Source organism: Xenopus laevis, chromosome 5S (genome assembly GCF_017654675.1).
Source record: "Xenopus laevis strain J_2021 chromosome 5S, Xenopus_laevis_v10.1, whole genome shotgun sequence".
NCBI classification, from domain to species: Eukaryota; Metazoa; Chordata; class Amphibia; order Anura; family Pipidae; genus Xenopus; species Xenopus laevis.
The window spans coordinates 36,284,947-36,309,989 of record NC_054380.1 but is presented as its reverse complement, the minus strand read 5'-3'; the positions used below and the strand labels follow the sequence as shown (position 1 = coordinate 36,309,989).

The window sequence follows — 25,043 nt, the reverse complement described above, 5'->3', positions numbered from 1 at the left end:
TTTTTTTTTGTCGCAGACACTGAAGCACAGAGGCCAGAAAAAAATATGCCATATAAATGCTGAAAATATTCTGTTTTTTTTTGGTCGCAGCCACTGCAGCACAGAGGCCAGGAAAAATATGCCATATAAATGCTAACAATATAAATTTTTTTGGTCACAGCCACTGAAGCACAGAGGCCAGGAAAAATATGCCATATAAATGCTGAAAATATTCTGTTTTTTTGGTCGCAGCCACTGAAGCACAGAGGCCAGGAAAAATATGCCATATAAATGCTGAAAATATTCTGTTTTTTTTAGTCGCAGCCACTGAAGCACAGAGGCCAGAAAAAATATGCCATATAAATGCTGAAAATATTCATTTTTTTGTCACAGCCACTGAAGCACAGAGGCCAGAAAAAATATGCCATATAAATGCTGAAAATATTCAGTTTTTTTTAGTCGCAGCCACTGAAGCACAGAGGCCAGAAAAAATATGCCATATAAATGCTGAAAATATTCAATTTTTTTGGTCGCAGCCACTGAAGCACAGAGGCCAGGAAAAATATGCCATATAAATGTTGAAAATATTCTGTTTTTTTTGGTCGCAGCCACTGAAGCACAGAGGCCAGAACAAGTCTTCCGGCGTGCAGTAACCCTCTGAGATCCACCCCTCATTCATTTTAATAAAGGTCAGGTAATCCACACTTTTGTGACCTAGGCGAGTTCTCTTCTCAGTTACAATCCCTCCTGCTGCACTGAAGGTCCTTTCTGAGAGGACACTTGAGGCGGGGCAAGACAAGAGGTTCATGGCAAATTGTGACAGCTCTGGCCACAGATCAAGCCTGCGCACCCAGTAGTCCAGGGGTTCATCGCTCCTCAGAGTGTCGATATCTGCAGTTAATGCCAGGTAGTCCGCTACCTGCCGGTCGAGGCGTTCTTTGAGGGTGGATCCCGAAGGGTTCTGCTGCTGCCTTGGGCTGAAAAACATTTGCATGTCTGACGTTACAGAGTGGCCAAAGTGCTTTGTCCTTGCAGGTGCGCTCGTGGCAGGATTACTGGCACCTCTGCCCCTGGAATGTTGATGAGTTCCTGAAGTGACATCACCCTTAAAAGCATTGTACAACATGTTTTGCAGGCTGGTTTGTAAATGCAGCATCCTTTCAGACTTGTGGTATGTTGGTAACATTTCTGCCACTTTATGCTTGTACCGAGGGTCTAGTAGAGTCGCGACCCAGTACAGGTCCTTCTCCTTAAGCCTCTTGATACGGGGGTCCTTCAACAGGCATGACAGCATGAAAGACCCCATTCTCACAAGGTTGGATGCAGAGGTATCCATCTCCGCTTCCTCGTTATCAAGGACTGCATCATCCACGGTCTCCTCCCCCCAGCCACGTACAAGACCAGGGGTCCCCAAAAGGTCACCACCAGCCCCCTGGGAAGCCTGCTCCTGTTGGTCCTCCTCCTCCACAAAGCCACCTTCCTCCTCTGACTCCACTTCTGACACCTCTCCCTGCGTTGCAGCAGGTGCCTGGGTTCGTTCTGGTGATTCCGACCAGAAATCGTGCGCTTCCTGCTCCTCGTCACGCTGGTCTACAGCCTCATCTGTCACTCGTCGCACGGCACGCTCCAGGAAGAAAGCAAAGGGTATTAGGTCGCTGATGGTGCCTTCGGTGCGACTGACCATATTTGTAACCTCTTCAAAAGGGCGCATGAGCCTGCAGGCATCGCGCATAAGCACCCAGTAACGGGGGAAAAAAATCCCCAGCTCTGCAGATCCAGTCCTACCACCCAGTTCAAACAGGTATTCGTTGACGGCTCTTTGTTGTTGCAGCAGACGTTCCAACATGAGGAGCGTTGAATTCCAGCGAGTCTGGCTGTCGCAAATCAAACGCCTGACTGGCATGTTGTACCGCTGCTGAATGTCAGCAAGGCGTGCCATGGCTGTATAGGAACGTCTGAAATGGGCCGACACCTTCCTGGACTGCCTGAGAACGTCCTGGAATCCTGGGTACTTTGAGACAAAACGTTGTACTATTAAATTCAGAACATGTGCCATGCAGGGCACATGTGTTAAATTGCCCAGTCTCAGTGCTGCCAACAGATTGCTTCCATTGTCACACACCACTTTTCCGATCTTCAGTTGGTGTGGGGTCAGCCACCGATCGGCCTGTGACTGCAGAGATGACAGGAGTACAGATCCGGTATGGTTTTTGCTTTCCAGGCACGTCATCCCCAAGACAGCATGACAACGGCGTACCTGGCACGTCGAATAGCCTAGGGGGAGCTGGGGGTGCACAGGTGTGGAGGAGGAGGAGGACCCAGCAGCAGAGGACGAAGAAGAGGAAGAAGACGAGGTAGAGAGCGAAGGAGGAGTAGAGGTGGTGGCAGAACCGCGTGCAATCCGTGGCGGTGACACCAACTCCACTGTCGTTGTTGAGCCACACATTTCCTGCTTCCCAGCCATGACCAAGTTCACCCAGTGGGCAGTGTAGGTGACATACCTGCCCTGACCATGCTTGGAGGACCATGCGTCAGTAGTCATATGGACCTTTGGCCCAACACTAAGTGACAGAGATGCGGTGACTTGGCTCTGCACATGGTGGTACAGGTGTGGTATTCCATTTTTTGAAAAAAAATTGCGGCTGGGTACCTTCCACTGCGGTGTCCCCAATTGCTACAAATTTGCGGAAGGCCTCAGAGTCCACCAGCTGGTATGGTAAAAGCTGGCGGGCTAAGAGTGCAGACAAGCCAGCTGTCAGACGCCGGGCAAGGGGGTGACTCGCAGACATTGGCTTCTTACGCTCAAACATGGCCCTCACAGAAACTTGGCTTGGGGCAGATGACTGGGAATGGGAACTGGTGGTCAAGGTGGAAGGCGGAGTGGAGGGTGGTTCAGACGGGTCAAGGACAGCAGAGGTAGAGCAGTAAGATGCTGGACCAGAAGGAGGGTGGCTTTTAGTTTGCCTGTTGCCTTTGAGGTGTTGCTCCCAAAGTGCTTTTTGCTTGCCGTTCATGTGCCTTCGCATAGAAGTTGTACCTATGTGGCTGTTGGGCTTCCCAAGACTCAGTTTCTGACTGCACTCATTGCAAATTACAACGCTTTTGTCAGAGGCACACACATTAAAAAAATCCCACACTGCTGACCTTTTTGAGGCTGGCAATCTGGGGGTAAAAGTAGAAGTCGGCGGCGTTGGCGGCAATGGCGGGTGCGTTGGCCGGCTGACCACAGGTGCCGATACATGTTGTTGCCCTACTGTTCCCTGCGAGCTGTCCTCCCTGCTTCTTCTAAGTCTTATTCTCCTCCTGCCTCTCTGACTCTCCGTCTCTCCATCTGAACTATCCTCCTCTTGCTCTCTTCTACTGGGCACCCACAAAACATCAATCTCCTCATCATCATTCTCCTCAGATGCATCAATTTCTTCTAACAGCTCACAGAAGGAAGCAGCAGCGGGGACCTCCTCGTCATCACTCATTATGTCCATCTCTGTTGTGTTCTCTGCCAGAATTAAATCTGGTGTAACGTCCTCATCTCCTTCATCTTCTTCTGCTAATAATGGTTGCGCATCACTCAGTTCAAGAAATTCATGTGAAAATAACTCCTCTGACTCCAGTGAAGAAGGGGCGCCGGTGGTGGAGGAAGTGTTACGTGGGGTGGCCCATAGCAGTGGAGGATGAGGATGTTGTGGTAAAGTTAGAAACGGTAGAGGATGGGGTGTGCTGTGTAAGCCAGTCAACTACCTCTTCAGCATTTTGGGAGTTCAGGGTCATTGCCTTTTTAAAACTGGGCAATTTCCTAGGGCCACAGGATAGCATAGCAGCACGGCCCCTAGTGCCTCTGCGTGGCGGCCTGCCTTTGCCTGGCATTATTTTTAAAACAAAAACAACAACAACTCAGGTGGTGTTTCTGGAGACGGTATTATTATTGATATTTAGACAGAATGTGAACAAGCTCACAGAGCTAGATGGGAGTGGTTTGAAAATGAAGAACACACTGGGCAAATAATGCCTACAAGGTCAACGTATACACTACAGCAGTGGTGGATACGGAATATATTATTGCTGCTTGAAAAACGTCACTCAGGTGGTGTTTCTGGAGACGGTATTATTATTGATATTTAGACAGAATGTGAAAAAGCTCACACAGCTAAGTGGCAGTGGTTTGAAAATGAAGAACACACTGGGCAAATAATGCCTACAAGGTCAACGTATACACTACAGCAGTGGTGGATACGGAATATATTATTGCTGCTTGAAAAACGTCACTCAGGTGGTGTTTCTGGAGACGGTATTATTATTGATATTTAGACAGAATGTGAACAAGCTCACACAGCTAAGTGGCAGTGGTTTGAAAATGAAGAACACACTGGGCAAATAATGCCTACAAGGTCAACGTATACACTACAGCAGTGGTGGATACGGAATATATTATTGCTGCTTGAAAAACGTCACTCAGGTGGTGTTTCTGGAGACGGTATTATTATTGATATTTAGACAGAATGTGAAAAAGCTCACACAGCTAAGTGGCAGTGGTTTGAAAATGAAGAACACACTGGACAAATAATGCCTACAAGGTCAACGTATACACTACAGCAGTGGTGGATACGGAATATATTATTGCTGCTTGAAAAACGTCACTCAGGTGGTGTTTCTGGAGACGGTATTATTATTGATATTTAGACAGAATGTGAAAAAGCTCACACAGCTAAGTGGCAGTGGTTTGAAAATGAAGAACACACTGGGCAAATAATGCCTACAAGGTCAACGTATACACTACAGCAGTGGTGGATACGGAATATATTATTGCTGCTTGAAAAACGTCACTCAGGTGGTGTTTCTGGAGACGGTATTATTATTGATATTTAGACAGAATGTGAACAAGCTCACACAGCTAAGTGGCAGTGGTTTGAAAATGAAGAACACACTGGGCAAATAATGCCTACAAGGTCAACGTATACACTACAGCAGTGGTGGATACGGAATATATTATTGCTGCTTGAAAAACGTCACTCGGGTGGTGTTTCTAGAGACGGTATTATTATTGATATTTAGACAAAATGTGAACAAGCTCACACAGCTAGATGGGAGTTGTTTGAAAATGAAGAAGAAGAAGAACACACTGGGCAAACAAGGCCTACAAGGTCAACGTATACACTACTACAGCAGTGGATACGGAATATATTATTGCTGCCTGAAAAACGTCACTCGGGTGGTGTTTCTGGAGACGGTATTATTATTGATATTTAGACAGAATGTGAACAAGCTCACAGAGCTAGATGGCAGTGGTTTGAAAATGAAGAACACACTGGGCAAATAATGCCTACAAGGTCAACGTATACACTACAGCAGTGGTGGATACGGAATATATTATTGCTGCTTGAAAAACGTCACTCAGGTGGTGTTTCTGGAGACGGTATTATTATTGATATTTAGACAGAATGTGAACAAGCTCACACAGCTAGATGGCCACTGGGCAAATAATGCCTGCAAGTGCACTACTATTGGTGCACTACTATGAAGAACAGCAAACAGCACTGGACACCTTAAAGAACAGTAAGATAAGTAAAATAAAAAAAAAATTATATGTATATTAAAAAAAAAATATTCTCGGGTTGGTGCTGCTTAACTACTAGGAGCAGCACAGTAGCACACCAGTCCCACTCCCCAACACTGCTAGACTAATAGCACTTGGCTGTTAAAGTAGCAAAGTAAAACAACAAAAAAGAAAATAAAAGCAGTCCTTACAAGGACTATTGGGTTATTACAGCAGTCAGCAGATGAGATCAGAAGAGATCAGTGCCCACAGCAGGCAGCTACATACAGAGCACTGCAGTAGAAGGTAGATTACTAGCCAGCAAAGCTACCCTAAAATGTCCCTCAAATCCCTGCAGACTTCTGTCCCTCCAATACAGAGCAGTATCAAGTAGATTACTAGCCAGCAAACTTACTATCAACTGTCCCTCAAATCAGTGAAATCACTAGCAGCTCTCTCCCTACACTAGCTCTTCCAAGCACACACAGGCAGAATGAAAAAACGCTGCGGCGGACGCGAACAGCCGATGTTCGCGCGAACAAGTTCGCCGGCGAACAGTCCGCGACATCCCTAGCGGGAGATGATGAGAGACTGAATCAGTGTTTTAGTTGATTCTGAACTGAGATAGGGTCATATTCGAGCAATGTTGCGCAGTTGAATACGGCAAGATTTTGCAAGTGTTTGAATGTGTGGTGAAAAAGACAGATGAGAGTCTAAGATGACTCCTAGGCAGCGTGCCTGTGTGGTGGAATGAAAGGTGGTGTTGTTTACGGTGAGTGATATCTGAGGGACAGGGGAAGATCTTGGAGGAAATATAATGAGTTCTGTTTTAGAAAGGTTCAGTTTCAGGTGGCGCTGTGACATCCAGGAGGAGACAGCAGAGAGACAGTCTGTGACTTGGGAAAGGACAGAATTAGAAAGATCAGGAGTAGACTAGTAGAGTTGGGTGTCATCAGCATAAAGGTGATACTGAAGTCCAAATGACTGAATGAGTTTTCCTAGTGAAGTTGTATAGAGCGAGAACAGCAGGGGGCCAAGAACAGAGCCTTGAGGAACTCCAACAGAGAGTGAGGAAAACCATCCATTTTTTTTTTTTACATATTGGAGAGTGGCCTAGGAAAATGTTAGATGAATGGCTCCAATAAAAGCTGTAAATTTAAATGGATTTTGGTAAGCTATACCTCTCCGTGTATAATGCAATATATATATATATTGTCAGTTGCTTCTACAGTAAAACATGCATGCTGTGGATTATCTTCATGGCATTAATAATGAGTAGTATAGGTTTGGGCATGTGTATATATATATATATATATATATATATATATATATATATATATATATATATATATATATATATATATATATATATATATATATATATATATACTTATGAACTGCTGTAAATGTACATTCATCACAACTGTATGCTCAAGGGACCCATCAGTCTTGCTGCCAAAACTGGAACTAGCAGAGTTCGTTTTCATTCCACCACAAGTCTCAAATGATTTTCGCATGTTGTCCTTCTTGCTTTCCCATAAGGACCACTAAAACAAGTAGCATTGTAAAGCCATTAACAAGTAAACCACAGCTGTAGCACCACTAGGAGACTTCCTCTGCATGAACGAACACAGCAATTCAACACGAGTGTGAGCAACCGACAAAATATTACACATATGCTATAGGATCCTTACTACAATAGAAATAGAAATTTAATGGAACAGTTGGAAAACTATCTGCCCAAGTCACAGCTCACATTGAGTTGCAAACCATCTAATTGTTTTCCTTTTGCAAATCACCAGTCAGTCAGTTGGCATGAAACCAATATGCCCGAATATTAAGACTCAGAACCATGAATTTGTTTTGGTAATGTGGTATAACAGAGTAGTTTACTATAATCTTAATAAAAAGGAACAGATACATTCTTTGTGCTGTTCTGCGTGAGTACAGTTACAACTTCCAGCCTGCCCCAGACACGCCCGCTTCATGCAAATGTTTACTCACTATTTTTGATTCTGAGCACTTTCTAAAGAAATAATCATTTCTACAATAAATACATCTACCAAGGTAAATATTAAGAACTCAAAGATGATATTCCCAGGGGGCAAGTTTTTTTGGTTGCCTTTGTTTATTTAGCATATATAATGTAATTGCAGTAGGTCTGTAAATCTGGGTCCATAAAGGTTTGTGTTTGAGCCCACACAGGGAGAGTATACACAGTAAATTAATTTGACCAATTATAATTTCATCCCTGTATGTGTACTCAACTGAATAATAAACAGGCTCACTGTGGGTGTAAACTATCCATCAGGCCAGGCAGGCAGATATTTTCATGTGTACCCCCAGCGTAGCAAATTAAAAGTGAATTTGAATTAAAAATCCATAATATTTGTTTAAATATCAAAGTGCAGCATACCAAATGAATATTGGCCCAAAGTGATGTTAAAGGGATACTCCACTGAAAGATTCTCATTAACAAATTTCCAACATGTATTTAAAGATTTCCTTGGTTTTCAAATTATTTTGAAAAAGATGAATGCATTGTTTGTTTATCCGTTTCTTCTTCCCTGTGTCTGACTCTTACAATGTTACAAAAGTCCGATCTCCTCCTGGTCTGTTAATCAGCTGGCTTGCAACATTATTTTAAGGTTCAGAGCTATAAGTGCAGAAGATATAAACAGTCAGAGAGATGCTGCTCTTAAAGGGGAAGGAAACCTAGTCGGCGCAAACCCCCCACCCCCCCTCCCGTTTGTTGCCCACCCTCCCTCCTCCCCCCTGGCCTACCCGTCCCGCTGGGCAAATGCCCCTAACTTGCTACTTACACTTCTGCGCAGGTCCAGTCCAGGGAGTTCACAGACGACATATTCTTCCACGCGATCTTCTTCCTGCTTTGAACGGCGCATGCGCAGTAGGATCATTTCGCCGGTATGATCTACTGCGCATGCGCGTGACTTTTGGCGCATGCGCAGTAGATCCGTACCAGCGAAATGATCCTACTGCGCATGATCCAAAACGCCGTTCACAGCAGGAAGAAGATCGCGTGGAAGAAGATGTCGTCGGTGAACTCCCTGGACTGGACCTGCGCAGAAATTGGCCCATCACTATTGACATGAGATCTCTCATTGAATACAAAAATACAGCTCACAGTATCAGGATATTGAAATTTACAATTCCACTGCAGCTCAGACTGGTCACTGCCAATGTAAAAATGTCACCTCTGAGTCCCCTGACTAAAAGCATGAAGTAGTAGTTCCCGAGACTGCATAAATCAGCTGGACTACATCCTCATTCCTGTACATGATCACATAACTCCTTAGTGCCTAATATCCTTATCATGTGCAGTAGTGAGGTATACTAAAAACAATACACACAATTCAGGAACAGAAAAGATAGATTATTTGTGGCCAACAGATGGAGCCAACAACACACCACACATCACAAAATTTAAAGGGATTTTGAGGCACTTTTGAGCAAAATCGGAGATCTTGCAATTCTATCCACGTGAAGGTGTCTCATATAATCTATATACAACTATTACATGTTTCATTCTTTTCACGTTTGCAACAGCTTGCACATTCTTTTTTTAAACCTTTAGATAAAACAATAGACGATATGACCCTATAGGAGGAAAAACTAACCTCCGAAAATGTTAATTAAGCACCCCGCCCCTCCCATGAAAACTTCATTTCTGACCCATTTTATTGAAGCGTAGAACTCACAGCATACAATTACATTTAGGAGAATCCATTAAACACATTGTGCAGATTCTCATAGCAGTAAGCAATTGACGTGATTCCATTCAACTGGAGATTTGACCAGAAATGTTATCCAACCCTATAAATCCAGACACACGTGCATAAAAAGCATCAAATGAACAGTCAAAAATCCCCTAAACCTAGAGGAAAAATGCACATCTCTGTCACCTCCAAAGTGATGTTGGTTAGAGTACTATATCTCTGGCATGGATCTAAAGTGGAAGTTGCAGTCATAATTAGGAATATTACAGCTAATTTAACATGAACAGCAAGTTACTCGAGAGGAATGCCAAAGCCAGCAGCTATGGAGCCAGTACCACAAGACTATAAATGTAAGTTAAACAACTTTGGAGTGCCCCCATCATTTGCCATACTACCATGGTTCCTAGTAGATAATAATCCCCTACAAACCCATGAATAGAAAGAATTTAGGAAACACATATATACAAGCACAAAGATTACTGGTTAACTCTTACCGGTTAAGGTTATTGTGCCAAGCATGATTATTTGCTTCCTCTACTGATATCTTAGTTTGTGCCTTGGTGCCCCTAATTTCAAGGCAATTCAGCTCTATTCAGGATTACAAGTAATTAGTTCCTCTGCTATAGAAGAGCAGGCTCAGATGTCCAGCACACGAATTACATAAGAATCCCAGCTACTTGGAAAGAGGAAAACAAGATATGCCAGTGTAGTCCCCTCTGCTTTTCTCCCTGGCCTCTGTGAAATGAAGGGGAAGAATTTCCTCGCATCCCACTTAAACAGCTTTTTCTGGCTGTGAGTTGACTGGAGTGGGATACACACCTCCTTCCTTCAGCCCCACCCTGTTCCATTGTCTGCCAGCCCCCAGACCCCATGGAGAGTATTTAAAATTGTTCTGACCAAAGGTGGCTTAGCTATGATTCACCCAGTCTTTGTAGCCAGTCCATTACTTTATTCCCAAAATGCAGAATTAGCATTAACTAAACATGAACTGCCTTAACTTTGCGTGCATTTGGTATGAATAGACTCTTCCTCTCAGCATTGTAATGTAAATTGCAATTACCTTTTTCTATTGCCCAGTGACTTGCTTTCAATGTGGATCTGAAAATCAAAACGCCATGAAAGGGATTTTTCCCTCCCTGTCTATAAATCACCATGTGTGGTGCTAAAGAAAACAAAGCAAAAAAAATAAACTCAAGGCTTTGTTTGGGATAACCTAATACCTAAAAGAGTTTATACATTGCAGAATGCAGGATATGCCTAACATTGAAAAAAGAGAAAAAGAGCGAGAAAAAAATGAAAAAACATGAAAGAGAGAAAGAAAATGTACATTTTTAAAAATAATAATAAGCCACTATCAGTTTGGCACTAAAATATGTCTCATAGTGAGGGCTGTATTTAGGTCCAATGCCGCCTTAGTCATCAGACCTAAACCCACCCCTAGGTCGTGCACGCGCCATACTCTAGGTGTGGATGTTTTATTTTGCAAAGCATTTTTATATATAGACACCCTAAAGCTGTCTCTCTAGGATGGGCCATTGCCTGCCTATATAGAAAATATGTCCCAGAACATTTTCCAAGATGTCTCATATAACAGTACAGGTATGGGACCTGTTATCCAGAATGCTCAGGACCTGGGGTTTTCCCGATAATGGAGCTTTTCATAATTTGGATCTGCATACCTTAAGTCTACTAGAAAATCATGTAAACATTAAATAAACCCAATATTCTGGCTTTGCTTCCAATAAGGATTAATTATATCTTAGTTGGGATCAAGTAAAAGGCACTTTTTTATTATTACAGAGAAAAAGGAAATCATTTTTAAAAATGTGGATTATTTTGATAAAATGGAGTAATGGCTTTTCCGTTATTTGGGGCTTTCTGGATAATGGGTTTCCAGATAACGGATCCTATACCTGTACATATATCCATAAAAAGTCTGTTGTCCCTGTTGTGCCCAAGATACAAATTAAAGGGATTACTGCCATGGGATTTTTTTTTTCCAAAACTCATCAGTTTATAGTGCTAGGCCAGCAGAATTCTGCACTGAAATCCATTTCTCAAAAGAGCAAACTGATTTTTTTTATATTTAATTTTGAAATCTGTGATGGGGCTAGACATTTTGTCAGTTACCCAGTCATGTGACTTGTGCTCTGATAAACTTCAGCAACATAACAACAGAAGAATGGGAAGGTAACCAGATAGCAGCTCCCTGACACAAGATAACAGCTGCCTGGTAGATCTAAGAACAGCACTTAATAGTGATATACAGGTCCCACTGTGACCCATTCAGTTACATTGAGTAGGAAAAACAACAGCCTGCCAGAAAGCAGTTCCATCCTAAAGTGCTGACTCTTTCTGAAAGCACATGACCAGGCAATATGAACCAAGATGGCTGCCTACACACCAATACACTTGCTGGTTGAGGAATCAAATTGTATATTGTAGATTAAATTACATTGTTTATCAGGTCATGACTGAGAATTAAAATAGGCCCTGGCATTTCAGGTACACAGAGGCCCAATAAGCCCACACAGAGGCCCAAACAACCGCCACCAGCCCACTAAATACTGACTTTCTATGGCACCTTATAGCAGCCCCTCTGGCATTTGCCAGAACCCACAGATTGCCAGTCCGGGCCTGTTGTTTATACAAACTACATCATAAAAATGATGACAGAATCCCATTTCCCAAGTTTAGGTAATGTTGCCACCTCGGTCACCCAGTTTAACTGGTTAAAACGGCTTTTTTCAGCCTTTGGAGCAGGCAGGAGAGACACGTTACCGAAACCCCAGAACCCCCCAAAGTTAGATTGTAACATGGCAGTGAGCAACACTAGAAATATTTTTATTTAAATGGATTTATTGCAATATTTCCCTTTTCTGTTTGTACTTTCAGCAGGTAGAATTTACTGGTCATCTGTTAAAAAGCAAACATCTTATTTGTTGCTATGGGTTACTGCTCCTGTGCAAACTTAGACCCTTTTATTGCATATAGCCCATATCACTTACTAGCAGCTTATTGTACTAAATTATACTTAAATCAGTTTGTAGTATTGTAGCAGAATATCTTGCATGGAGGCTTCTATACTGTGCACCTTCCACGACTTCTATAACTACAGTCTCTTAAAAGTGGTTGTTCATAATTTTTTCAGTTCAGTTGTTTTCACATTTTTCACTAAAAATAAAGACTTTTTGCAACTCCTTTCCTTTTCTATTAACCAAATTTGAAGCTTAAATTTGAATGTTCGTGTCTGGAGTCTCAGTCTGGCAGCTCAGTAATCCAGATGCAGACACTGAACTGTTACAATTTGCTACATTAATTGATATATTTCTCAGCAGCATCTGTGGAATATTATCAACTATTGTCTCAAGTATAACAGTTTTTAGCAGCTGAAACTCAAGGATTCTGCCCAGCAGGGACAAATATAGTTGTTGACCCTCCCCCTCCCCAGCTGTTTTAGAAATAAGGTGACATTTTTAAGTTTAAACTGCAATATTAGAAAAAAAACTGTCACAAATAGAAGATAGAAAGTAACTGAAAAAAGTCTTTATTTCAAATGAACTGAATCTAAAAACAACTGAACTGAATAAGGTGTTGGAAGGTGAACAGCCCCTTTAAAGGAAAACTACACCACAGAATGAATATAAAACCAACAGACATATTACTAAAAAGGTATATGTTTATGAAAATAAGTAATTTACTCTAGATGAAGCAGGGTTTTACATTTTTATAGAGACCTACATTGTTCGGATGAGTAGTTTTCCATCTGGGGGGTGGTTTGGAAGTGTCAAACTGACCACATTTTGAAAAGAAATCTCACCCCATATTTTGCTACCAAAATGCCTCCCAGGAGGATTCATAAGATCTCAAACAAAGGAACAACACTTGATGTAACCCATACGTAGTGTTGACCAGCTCCAATAAGCACCCGTATGCCAGTGCTTGGTCTAACCTACATTCTGGAGTTGGCCAACTGTAATGTCCCTAACAATTAAAGTACAGTAGAACCCCCATTTACATCCCCTGAAGTTTTCCCTCATTTTACATTGTTGTTTTGCGGTCCCACCTATATATTATGCATAATATATTCCCCTGATTTTACATTTTCCTGGATTTTACATAATTTTTTTCTGGTCCCCTGAAAAACATAAAATGGGGGTTCTACTATATTGTTTACGTCAAGCTAAATCAAGAATATATTCTAGGACACCCTGAAAATGTAAAGAATAGGATTTCCCCTGGACTCAGCTGAGGAAATATGCTGTGCAGGTTTCACACCGGTAACAAAACAATGATCACTCTCTCTGTGTCAACTTTTTTCTTCCTGGCCTTTTGCTCTCTTTATGAGCATGATGATTTCTGTGGTTTGTAACCTAGAAATATAAAATAATTTCTGGCAGTGACATAGAAAATCAAATAACATAAATACCATGCATAGTTCTTCCAAACATAGCAGGGGGCTTTAATGGGATACAAAGACCCTCATTTATTAACCAATCTAAAAGCTTTCCCATCCCCACAAAGATATTTGTTGCTTGCTAAGGTGACAACAGTATTGTGCCCAGAGCAAAGTCTTAGCAGTGATTTTCAATGTTAATTCACCTGCCTATTGGCGTTACAGTCTCAGTAGCACCACTGACACCCATTAATTTTTTGGCACCCTTTATGCATAATCAGTAAATGTATGCCAAAGGCATTAGGGCAAATAAACAAGAGAGGATGGGAACTATAGTATAAGAGTAGTTTATTACTGTTAGAGATTCATATTTATTAGTTTACTTAAAAATCAGTTTAAGAATAATGACATCATTCCTTTATGATGTAATTAATGTGGCTCACAGGCCAGTGTTGTTGCTTGGTGAGTAACTGTGTGCATTAGGGTATAGTGTTTTCTCTACTGGCGTAGATCTGTTCCTGTCCATCCTATCTTGAATATACACTGGCAGGCATGGGATCAGCCTATCAGCAAGCACACAAGGTGGATTACAGGAAAAGCTGTGTGGACTTCACAAACTGTATGGACTTACTTTAAATTTTAGTGACCTCCGAGTATAATCCTTACTCATGTATTTTTGTGAAGGTTACCGAAAAATGCATATAACACAAATGCAGCAACATTTACAGATACCTGTGTAACACTTATTTTGACATTTATTCTTCTATCAGATGAGGCGCAGATATTGAGGCCAACAGCAGGCAAGGCATTTGATTGCAACTGATGTCCCTGAGAGGATGGACGTGAACTAAATTCCCAAAACTGGCACACAGGAAATCATATTCTAAAGTGTTACAAATTCACCTTATGCTTACCAATTTGAAGATCATTTTCCTTCATAATGACATTTATATTCTCAGTTAGAATCCCAGCTACTATCTCTTCTTCTTCTTCTTCTGCTCCTCCTTCTGTAGTCCCATTGATGATGGCAATCTGACCATTCTTATGAAGAAGCTGTAAGCACACAAATATTTCTGTTGATTGCTTGCAGGTAAATAATGTGTGTTTGAGAATAGTGTGTTTGAATAAAGGGCAATACTGCTAACTAGAGGTATGTATTAGACCCTGTACATCACTACCTGCTTTAACTTCTGCTGGCTACAATACGAATTGGCACAGAGATCAATATTAGACAGAACTGGACAGTAAGTTGCTGGGGAGACCAGAGCAATATCTTTAGCTGGAGATTACTGTTAACATGTGAAGAAGCTCTGAAGCTCAGAAGAATAATACCATGTAAGAAACATATCATGAGCATTTGATCCGTTGTTTTGTGCAGTAAGTGTAATGGTCTCTAGAAATGGAAAACTTGACTGGCCTGCACAAAATCCTGATATGAACCCGAATAAATATGGATTGGATTGAAGTGCTGAAAGATCAGTGGCCAACCTCACTAATGCTCTTATGGCTAAACGAAAGAAAATTTCAATCAACAATGTTCAAATGACTAGTGCAAAGCATTCCCAAAAGGCTACAGACTTTTATAGCCTAAGGAGAGAAGCAATTTCACTTTAATACACTTGGTTTCTGAATGAGGTTTTGACCAGGTATCTATATAAGTTTGGTTGTTTGCTGTTACTTGCAGAAGGCTGTATCTGATTTAAGATTTACTTATTGAGCAAAACTCAAACACATATGTTCTTGCATCAATATAGTGTATGCTCCTTTGTAGCTGTGCCAATTTGATGGATGATTGCAACAGGGAGCTGAATTTAACATGTGCCTTGGGAAGATGTTATTTCCGGTTCTCCCTTTGCATGATACACCTATACATTAAACTTACTTGCACCTAATGAATCACACACTAGCTACAACAACACTACACATTGGAAACAACGCAGTCTGCACACACTGATTCTAGAAAAACAGAATTTGCCAATTTACATACAGTATTTATTTGCACTAGTAAAAAGTTGTGACATGCTATTTTGCAGAATCCTGCTATTATTCTGGAATTCTGGAGAAAAATGCAGTACTGTGTGTAGAATCCAATGCATTATCGGGTTTGTTTTTTACCTAGATCATTGTTAATGATCCCTTTGAAAAGAAAGTGATGAAAAAAAGATACAGAGATAGAAAAAACTGCCACACTGAACTTTAAGAGGGTCATTCACAAATCAACTTTTAGTATGAAGTATAGAGCCCTATTCTGAGACAAATTACTATTCGTTATTTACATATTTTGTTCATTGTTCTGTATACTATGTGGTTGCTTTGGCTTAATAATCATAGCAACCCTCCAGAAAGAAATATGAACAGGAAAGTATCTGGTATGAAACATAAGTAATACATATGAAGAATGACACACCTTTAAGACTTGTAAAAATGAAATTGTTATAATAAAGGGTGTCATTTTCTGATGATAGTATCCCTTTAGTCAATTCATTTTGCAAAAAAAAAAAATGACTAAACTTATACATGTAACCCAGATGTACAAAATCTACTTTCTTGAAGTTAAAGTCAAATAATTTCGCTAGGATCTGCACTGAAGATGTAAACATAATTTCCAATCCCAATAATTTAATCAGATGTGCCCAGGTGATATTCCCTATCAAACACACACAAGGCGAAAGGGCTCATTTAAACTGAATAGAAGACATTAGGCTTAAATTGCTCTTTCCACCTGCAATACACATCTGTACACTGTAAACTATACAAGCAGTAATGTGATCTCTATGTGAATCATTCTAACTGAAACTAACAGCCTCCTTCCTATTGCTGTGAGAGGCAAATTCAACAATATAATATAAGTATAGGGAGATTAGGGACATTATGAAACTTCTCTGTAAGAACATGTTAACTTATACAGGAATTGCAGTACATTTTCCTTATGCAATATCATTTGTCCTTATGTCCCTATCTTGTTAGATATAAGTAATGACTGAATGGCCCTACTGAACCTAAACATTTCTGTTCTACATCCATCATTATTTACAGAACACAAATAGCCCTGTATAGTGTGTGTTACTTTATCTTTAGTGTTTTAAAAGTAATTCTTTCGGTCTTCTTTCTTTATTATTATTTTTGCTTATTATTAACATTTATTTATTAGATTCCCTTTATATCAGAAATAAAGTGAATACTGATTGTTCCAGTTAACCTCAACACATTTTACAGATCCCCATACTACTTCAGACTAAGGAATAGTACAGAGAAGATTTTACTATATTGGGAACTCAGTGTAAAGCCACAGTTAAATCCAACAAACACACACACACAAAAACATTGACATGAAAGCCTTTGTGATTTCCTTTTCGACTACAAATGTGCAATAGATTGGGAAATAGGGATGAAATCTCAATGTAAGTTCCAAGTGAACTCATTCCAAGTCTCTTGGTAACATCAATCAGATCATATGATGAGAATCTTGGGGATTATTTTATTGTGCAATAATGCCTGTTTACGGTTACTGCATTTTCAAACTAAAAATATTTTAAAGACTATTTTAAAAACAGAGAGTATTTTAATGGAATCCCCTGCATCACACGCTATATCACATGTTGGCCTATAGATTCCAGCTTTAAAGTACAATTGTCTTGCTACAGGAATCACAGCCATCCTAATATATTGTGACTATATATAAATATGGTATTTCCAGCATTCCACTCATCTGCTGAAAGGAGCTGAAATGTCTGCACATGTTAGCCTACACAGAGGATCCTATTTAATAAGCCAGGAAGGCATCTACCATTGATTGAATAAGATGAAGTAAGCTTCATACAACTGTGGGTATTTTGTCCTCAGAGAATCCCATTCTTGTGATGCTATCATTTGAAGAACTGTTTTTATCTACCCCAGCGTCATTCCATTCATTCCTGGTCATAGACACAACTGCAGTGAAGCTTAACTCAGTCATAATTCTTCTCCCTCTCTGCTAAGCGCTTTAACACCTAGATCATTTCCCCATAACAAACAGAAGCATTGAGTCAAGAACAATCTGATTAATGGAGGCAGCAGATTAAGATAAATATATATATATATATATATAAACAAGTGTGCAGAGGTTTTCACATTCTTCCATTTAAACATATATGTCTAATGCAGAAAATGCTGATAAATGTGCTTATTTGAGCTAATTTCACTCATACTGACATGGAATTTATTATACTAAGGGGCCACACCCTACAATTTTGTAAAATTCACACTTAATTGTCTGTTCTGACTTCAGAACCCACTTTATTACCCCCTAAATTCTGTAATTCATTCCACAAACCAATAGTTTAATTTTTTTATCTTAAAACAAATTCGCCATATTAATATTAGCCTCACTGGTTCAATCTACTGACAAAAACATGAAGGAATTGTGTGATAAAAGGTGAAAAGTTTGCTATAGATATATTACCAATCGTAATAAGCAAGTTGCATTTACTAGTTACCTGTTTAAAAGCAAATATCTCAGTGATTGCTATAGGTTACTGCACCTTAACGGGGTGGTTCACCTTTAAAGGAGGACTAAACCCTAAAAATGAATATGCCATATTTTAAAAACTGAACGTATTGTACCAGTGAAATGTTTTAGCATCTCAGTAGCAGCAATGATCCAGGACTTCAAACTTGTCACGGGGGGGTCACCATCTTGTAAAGTGTCTGTGACACTCACATGCTCAATGAGCTCTGAGCAGCTGTTGAGAAGCTAAGCTTAGGGGTCGTTACAAATTATAGAGCAGAAAATAAGGTTGGTTTGTAATATAAAACAAGGGAAAGTTGTGCTCACCACTATTTTTTAAAACCATTAGGCGGGGGTGCAATGAGGCTGTGACCACAAAATACATATAGACAAATACAAGAGTCCTCTGCACTCAACCCATTATCAATATATTGATATTATATATTGACAGCGACATTTTGTGCATACTGCTACTAAAAAATGCCTTACCCTTTAAACAAAACAGGGATTGTTTGTCCATATATTGCAATATATTTAAGCTGGCCAACTACGTCAAAGTCATCCCATATCTGGCCAGTCCTATGCTCAATTTCATCTGATTCATTAAGAATTCTATTGCTTCATTATACATTTTACAAAGGGACTTGGTTTTACCTGCAACTTAACTTGCTGCTTTCAAAGTAAACCTCCATACTTGGCTGCCCTTTTATTAGACACCAGTGGGATGGGATGGTTTGTAATATAAGCTGATGCTACAGGGCTGATTATTAAATTCTGATGCTAATTTCCCTGGTTTCTGTGCCGACATGTTATAATTATCTGTGTTTAGTATTAATCATCCTTATACTGTGACATATATATTCTGTGTACTGTATATTGTGAGTCAGTCCCTAAGCTCAATAAGTGACAGCAGCACAGAGCACGTGCAATGAATCAGCAGAAAAGAAGATGGGGAGATACTGGGGCATCTTTAGTAGTAATTATCTGCATTGATTACTAATCAGACTTATATTGTGACATTTATATTCTACATGTTCTACATGTACATGTGACAGCAGCACTGAGCATGTGCAGTGAATCAGCAGAAAAAAAGATGGGGAGCAACTGGGGCATCTTTGGGGGCACAGATCTTTACTGCTAAATGGCTGGAGGTGCCTTGGGCAAAAAGCCCAAGGCATAGAAGTCCAAAGCATAATATACAACATTTCTAGCCTACTTCTTTAGTCAGGCTTTAGTTCACCTTTAAGTGAACTTTTAGTATGCTTAAAATGGAGTCTATGGGAGACTACCTGGATAACAGGTCTCCATATAATGGATCCCATACTTGTATATATATATTTTCCCTGCCTGATTTTGCCTAGAGTGCTATAAATTAATTGCCTCATTTTAGGTGATTGTCTGGCATAGAAAAAGTACCAATGTTTATAAATATAGAGAACTTTGTAATCAATTATTTCAATGATCTCAATTCACGGAGTTAAGTCATGAGTAAACAGATCTTATATATATTATATATATAAGATATTTGCATACATATATATATATATATATATATATATATATATATATATGCAAAACCGTAGGATGGCACACCGCTTCCAACGTATGCCCAGGAGCAAGGTAAAATGACATAGATTATTCAGAAAGACCAGCAACACCGGGACTTTTGTGCAAAAATATAAGTATTGTATTTATGTGAACATATATACAGCCAAAGTGATGTTTCGGTCCGCTCTAGGACCTTTCTCAAGGCCTGTATATAAAGAAAAGTACTCTCCACTCTCTCGCCAACTACAGCAGCCTAAACAAAGGTCCAAAACTCTCCACCACTATAAAAAGTCTTGTACAGGATGTGCTCCTACCATCTGAGAATCTACTCTAATCACAGGAGCTTTAAGGGCACCCAACAGTTAGTACAGCCCTTCCATAGTTATTAAAAAGGCAGACTGTGGGGGTCATTTATAAAGTTTGCGCATCGCATATTTTTCGCAAATGGTTGTATTGCGCAAGTTTTTTCCTGAATGCTAATATATTGCGATGCTCTGCCCGTCTTTCTGGTTTTTGTGAATTCGCAGTGTGAATAAATTTTCGCAAATGGCATGCAAATGAGACGGGAGTTTGCGCGAGCGCACCCAATGTGCGCGGTTGTTTTCTGCAAAAATAGCATTGACAGTAACTTAAATTCACAGTTTGCGAAACTGTTTTGCGAATATTGTATCCGCCACCAAAGTTGTGGCGTAATTGAGTCACAGAGTGTGCGCATAAATATTCGCAATGTGCGAATTGTGACATATTTAAAAAGCTCCTATAGACATTCGTATTGTCAAAATCGAAATTCTGTTTGCACCCTCTTATTCAGCTTTATAAATATAACCATGTGCATGGCAAATACATTCACTGCCCTGCGCGAAGTTTATAAATGACCCCCTGTGAGTAAAAAGGTTGGAGATAAAGCCTGTGCACTTCCAAGTAGTAGCTCAAAGCATGACATGTTTTAAAGGCATTATAGGAGCTTTATGATAATGTTGTGCCTCTTTATTTGAACATTTTCAGACTGTGTAATTGTGTTTGTGTGCATCTGTGCAGTGCAAGGTGCAACCCATAAAGTGGATCTGGTGCTTGCTTTCATTTCACCCACATATCCCAAGTCGGAAGTTTCCAGTTGTTAAAACAGCAGATGTCAATCACAGCTGCTATTTGCTGAACACTTACTGCAAGAGATGCACTTATCCCTTAAATATTTACAGACTACATAGCACCTGCTAGTGATATGGAAGGAAATGTACTGTGTGTCTATAAATAGTGGGCAAATGTATGGTTTATAGTACAAGACAACATGTTATACCTAGCAGGAAGGGTATATGAAATTAGAATTTAACCTCAAATAAATACATAACAAATAAATGTTGCTATAGTAATAATTAGCTAGCCTTTACTATTACCTATTCATAAAACCTAACAACATAACCGTTTTTTGTAATTGTATGGAATAGTGACATCTACATGTATAATCATGTTTGCAGGCTGCCAATAGGTATAGCTTAGATAGCTTAGAATAGCTTAGAAAAATAATAGACTTTCAGCTTCACTACAATTAAATTAAAAACATAAAATGCGTATGTGTATGCATGTGTATCCACCACCAGCCAATATAAAAAAGAAACACATATTAAATGCACGTCATTCCATCCTATTTAGTTTGTTCACATACATACTGCTGACTGTACTAGTTTTCTACAAGGATGGGGTGGGGGCCATAGTGATTTGATCTGGGGAAAGGGGGCCTAACGTTGGTATAAACTGATACTGTTTTCAAATTATATTTACAAACAACTTTTAAATGCCTGAAAATGTTGCATGCATGTATATTATTAAATTACTTGTGTCTGTGTACATTTGCTTAGAATGACATTTTATTTCATCATGAATAACCAGTTTTAGGATGGAAGAGCCCTTTAAAAAGGTGAAGTTCAGCCCTCACAACACTGGGGGCAGAATTAACAATCTTCAACCATCAGTGTTTGGGCACCTGATTGCTGAAAAAACTTGATTTTTCTTCCGTTGATTGCTCTGGTTTACTGCCAAATGGAATTATAAAAAAAAAAATTTCCGCCAAAAACATTTTACCTTTATTTTCTTTGTTTTTTGCATAATGACTTTATACTGTTAATTACATAACCACATAAAAAGTGTTCTGCTTCATGTGTGTTTTGGCTACTGCTCCTGCTGGCCTTACTGCACTGTGTTATCCAGAAGCTCAGTTGATTCTCAACATGCCATATTGACAGTGCTGCTAATGAAAGTAAATATTATGCTGGTGCTAAATAAATAATAAACATGCAACAGATGGATGTAAGTTGCCCAAACTTTACTACTCCGTTACACCACCAATGCCTCTGTATTAATACTGATGTGTCAACTGTGATGCAAAGCACAAATGGAATCCTGGAATATAGTCAAGGTCAAATGCAGAGTACAGGTTACCCTTGCACCTATAGCATTGCACATTACTCCTACTTTAGAAAAATATATCTTGCAAATATGATCTAGTGCAAGTGATGTGGTGGGGGGGGGGTTGGGCTAGCAGGCTTTAGGGCCGTGGGCTGCTAAATATGATGGCAGCAGCCCCAGAATTGCCCCTGGATTTTATTAATAATTCCATGATAAAATTTCTGCACAGCCTTGCAAGATTTCTGCCATAAGAAGAATAGAATTGGGGGGGGGGGAAGGAGAATTTTTCATAAATGAGCAAACTCATTAAGAAAATTCCAGAATATCAGGAGAAGGGTAAACATGGCAATATTCAAAACGCCTGGAAAATGGCAGGAATCCCAGTTCAGGCTTTATTAAATCCCCCCTATGTCAGTATCTGCAGCTGTAACTGTACTCTGAAATGGACTTCTTATCCCATATTAAACTTCTTAATAAAGGATATACATTTTTTAAAAACGTATACTATAAATGCAAGGTGCTGGTTCTAATAGTATCCAGTCTATGCATCGCTGATTAGGAGATGGTTGCTGGGCTGCTGATAGACTTCTAAACAAACTATAATTATGGAGAACAGTGGATCATGTCGATTTCTTTCTATAGATATTAATATAGAAATATTTTCATTTTTTTCTGTTGGCTCTGTTCCTTCCCATTTGTTATTTTAGTATTCTATTAAACAATGGTGCTTTTTGAATCTCTTTAAAGGGCCTCAGGGATGTGCCTTTATCGATAATCCAGATCACTGTATACAGTGCTTTGCACTCTTCTCACTACATGCACTTTTTTTGTGTTTAATATCAACATGCTTTACTCCAAGTCGATGCAGGGATATGCTATTATTTTGCTTTATCTGATGATTATCATCTTTACCTAGTCTTGACTTGCTTTAGTTGGATGTTCCTGAAATCTCTATGTTGGTTTTGGTACAAGTCAAAAAGGCATCAGAAAAAAATGAAAAGAAAGACGAGTAAACATTCACTGGGGTCAGCAAGCCCTGGGTTAGTTATATTTATGCTACAAAACCCGCATGTTTTACTGTTCATCTGAAAAACAAATAACCACTTATAAGGCACAGCTATTTCCAGCATCTCTGCCAAGTTTAGCTAGCTAAATATACAGTGGCTAGAATAGGCTAGTATGCTTTATAATAGGGAATGTAAAAAAACACGTTACATATACCTCAAACATAATACTGTCTTAAAAGGTATCTCACAGAAGAATAGTGCCCTTTAGTTCTTACTTAAAAAGCACTTGCGCAGTCCAGTTGCACTCTGCACCTGGCAGCAAAATCCACTATGTCCAAAGAGGAGTGCCAATGACAAAGTTTCCACTGATAGGCTTGGGTATATAAACAAGGGACCTCACTGGGTTAGCTTTGTTTATTGGTGGACCAGGTTAGAGTCTGATGTGGGTTGTCATTTAGTCAACCCACACATCACTACTGGCTAGGGCCTCCCTTGAAGGTCAAACCTATGATCAAGGTTCCCCATTGTCACAGGAATGGAGAGCTCAAACTCCCAGAAAATTACATACAAGCAGTGGTGTCTGGTGCTGAACTGGAAGATCCAGTTACCAATTGGACACCAAGTCAGTTGCAATGATGCAAAAAAGTGATTTATTTAGCCCAAAAACACATACCAAAACGGGCTAAATAAATCACTTCTTTGCCTCATTACAACTGACTTGGTGTGCTGCTGGTAACTTGACTTGGTTCCCCTTAGTTCATGAAATTGGAGAATAGCAGTGTCTCAGTCTTTCAGTCATATTCAGGAATAGGACAGCAAATACATATTTAACCCAAATCTCACCTAAAATGTGTTTCGCACTGGGTCTCAGATATAACTAGTAAACCAAATGGCTATTCTACCCAATTATTTCTGCCACTGCTCAAGACTCCACCTACAGGGGAACAGCTCCACAGTTTGGGAACCACAGGACTAGAGTGAAGCTAATCAGATATCCTAACAATGCTCCAGAGCTCAACTAGTGTAGGAAGCCATAACATGCAAATATGGAGCTTGATATGCAGATGCAATTCATTCTGCATATAGCAATCTACTGTAGCAATATTCTTTACCACAATTCTCTATGGTTCTTTGTTGCACTGTTGCAAATCCCTACAGGAACTTACCCTTTTATCTTTATTATATCTTTATTACATTATGTGCTCTATATAAATCAAAATAAAGTAGTTTGTGCAAACTAAGCTTTCACGTTAATATGAAATCTAAAAAATGTATTCCTAGAAAAAAAATCTTGTACTTTCCATTTGCAGGTTGGTTCAATCTGTTTTTCAGTCACATAAAATCAGACCTAGTATAAATAACACATTTGGTGCTAGACTTGACCAGTCATGTAATTATTTGCATGCAAAATGCTGCTTAACTAATATATGTAAAAAATTGCTGTTGAGTGACTATTGTGTGTAACATAATTTTGTAAAGCTGAGCAGTTATTTTTCCTGTGTGACAATAATATATTGCAGAGGAATGTAGCAAGCTTGCAAAGTCCCAGTCCCTACTGAGGCCCATCACTCACTGAACTCTCGTCTGGTCCAGAAAGTGTGTTCTCAGGAGGATCTATCCTAGCAGAACACCCCCACACCCCTGTGATTAGTGGGGCACTCTACCTCTGCTGCTGTCATTGTTTACTCAACATGAACAGCTGCTTTCAATAGACCAGAGTTTGTAGAATGTTGCATTAAGTTCACTGTATTTCAATAAAATAAACATCCCCTTTAAGGTTTTATGAAATTTTGCAGTTCTTTCATCTTTGATTATTTCAAATGATATATATGATTCATAGTACAAATATTTTGTTTGTATCTATGGAACAAACATCATTATAAATTATTATTCTAGCTGCTGGAAAGATTTATTGCCATGATAGAGCAATCTGTCCTGGATTGACCCCTTTTACTGG

General features: G+C 39.7%; 1 protein-coding gene across 3 annotated transcripts in view; it reads right to left on the bottom strand.

Moving 5' to 3' along the window:
* akap12.S (A-kinase anchoring protein 12 S homeolog) overlaps positions 1-25,043 on the bottom strand; it is a 76,006-nt gene that overhangs the window by 21,133 nt on the left and 29,830 nt on the right. For 2 of the 3 annotated variants that reach the window (XM_041564412.1, XM_041564411.1), the window contains exon 2: positions 14,557-14,695. In XM_041564412.1, coding sequence (XP_041420346.1) covers positions 14,557-14,695 — 139 coding nt within the window. Of the gene's footprint in view, positions 1-9,740; positions 10,045-14,556; positions 14,696-25,043 lie in introns of those variants that run through there. The other variant, XM_041564413.1, reaches the window with a different exon arrangement.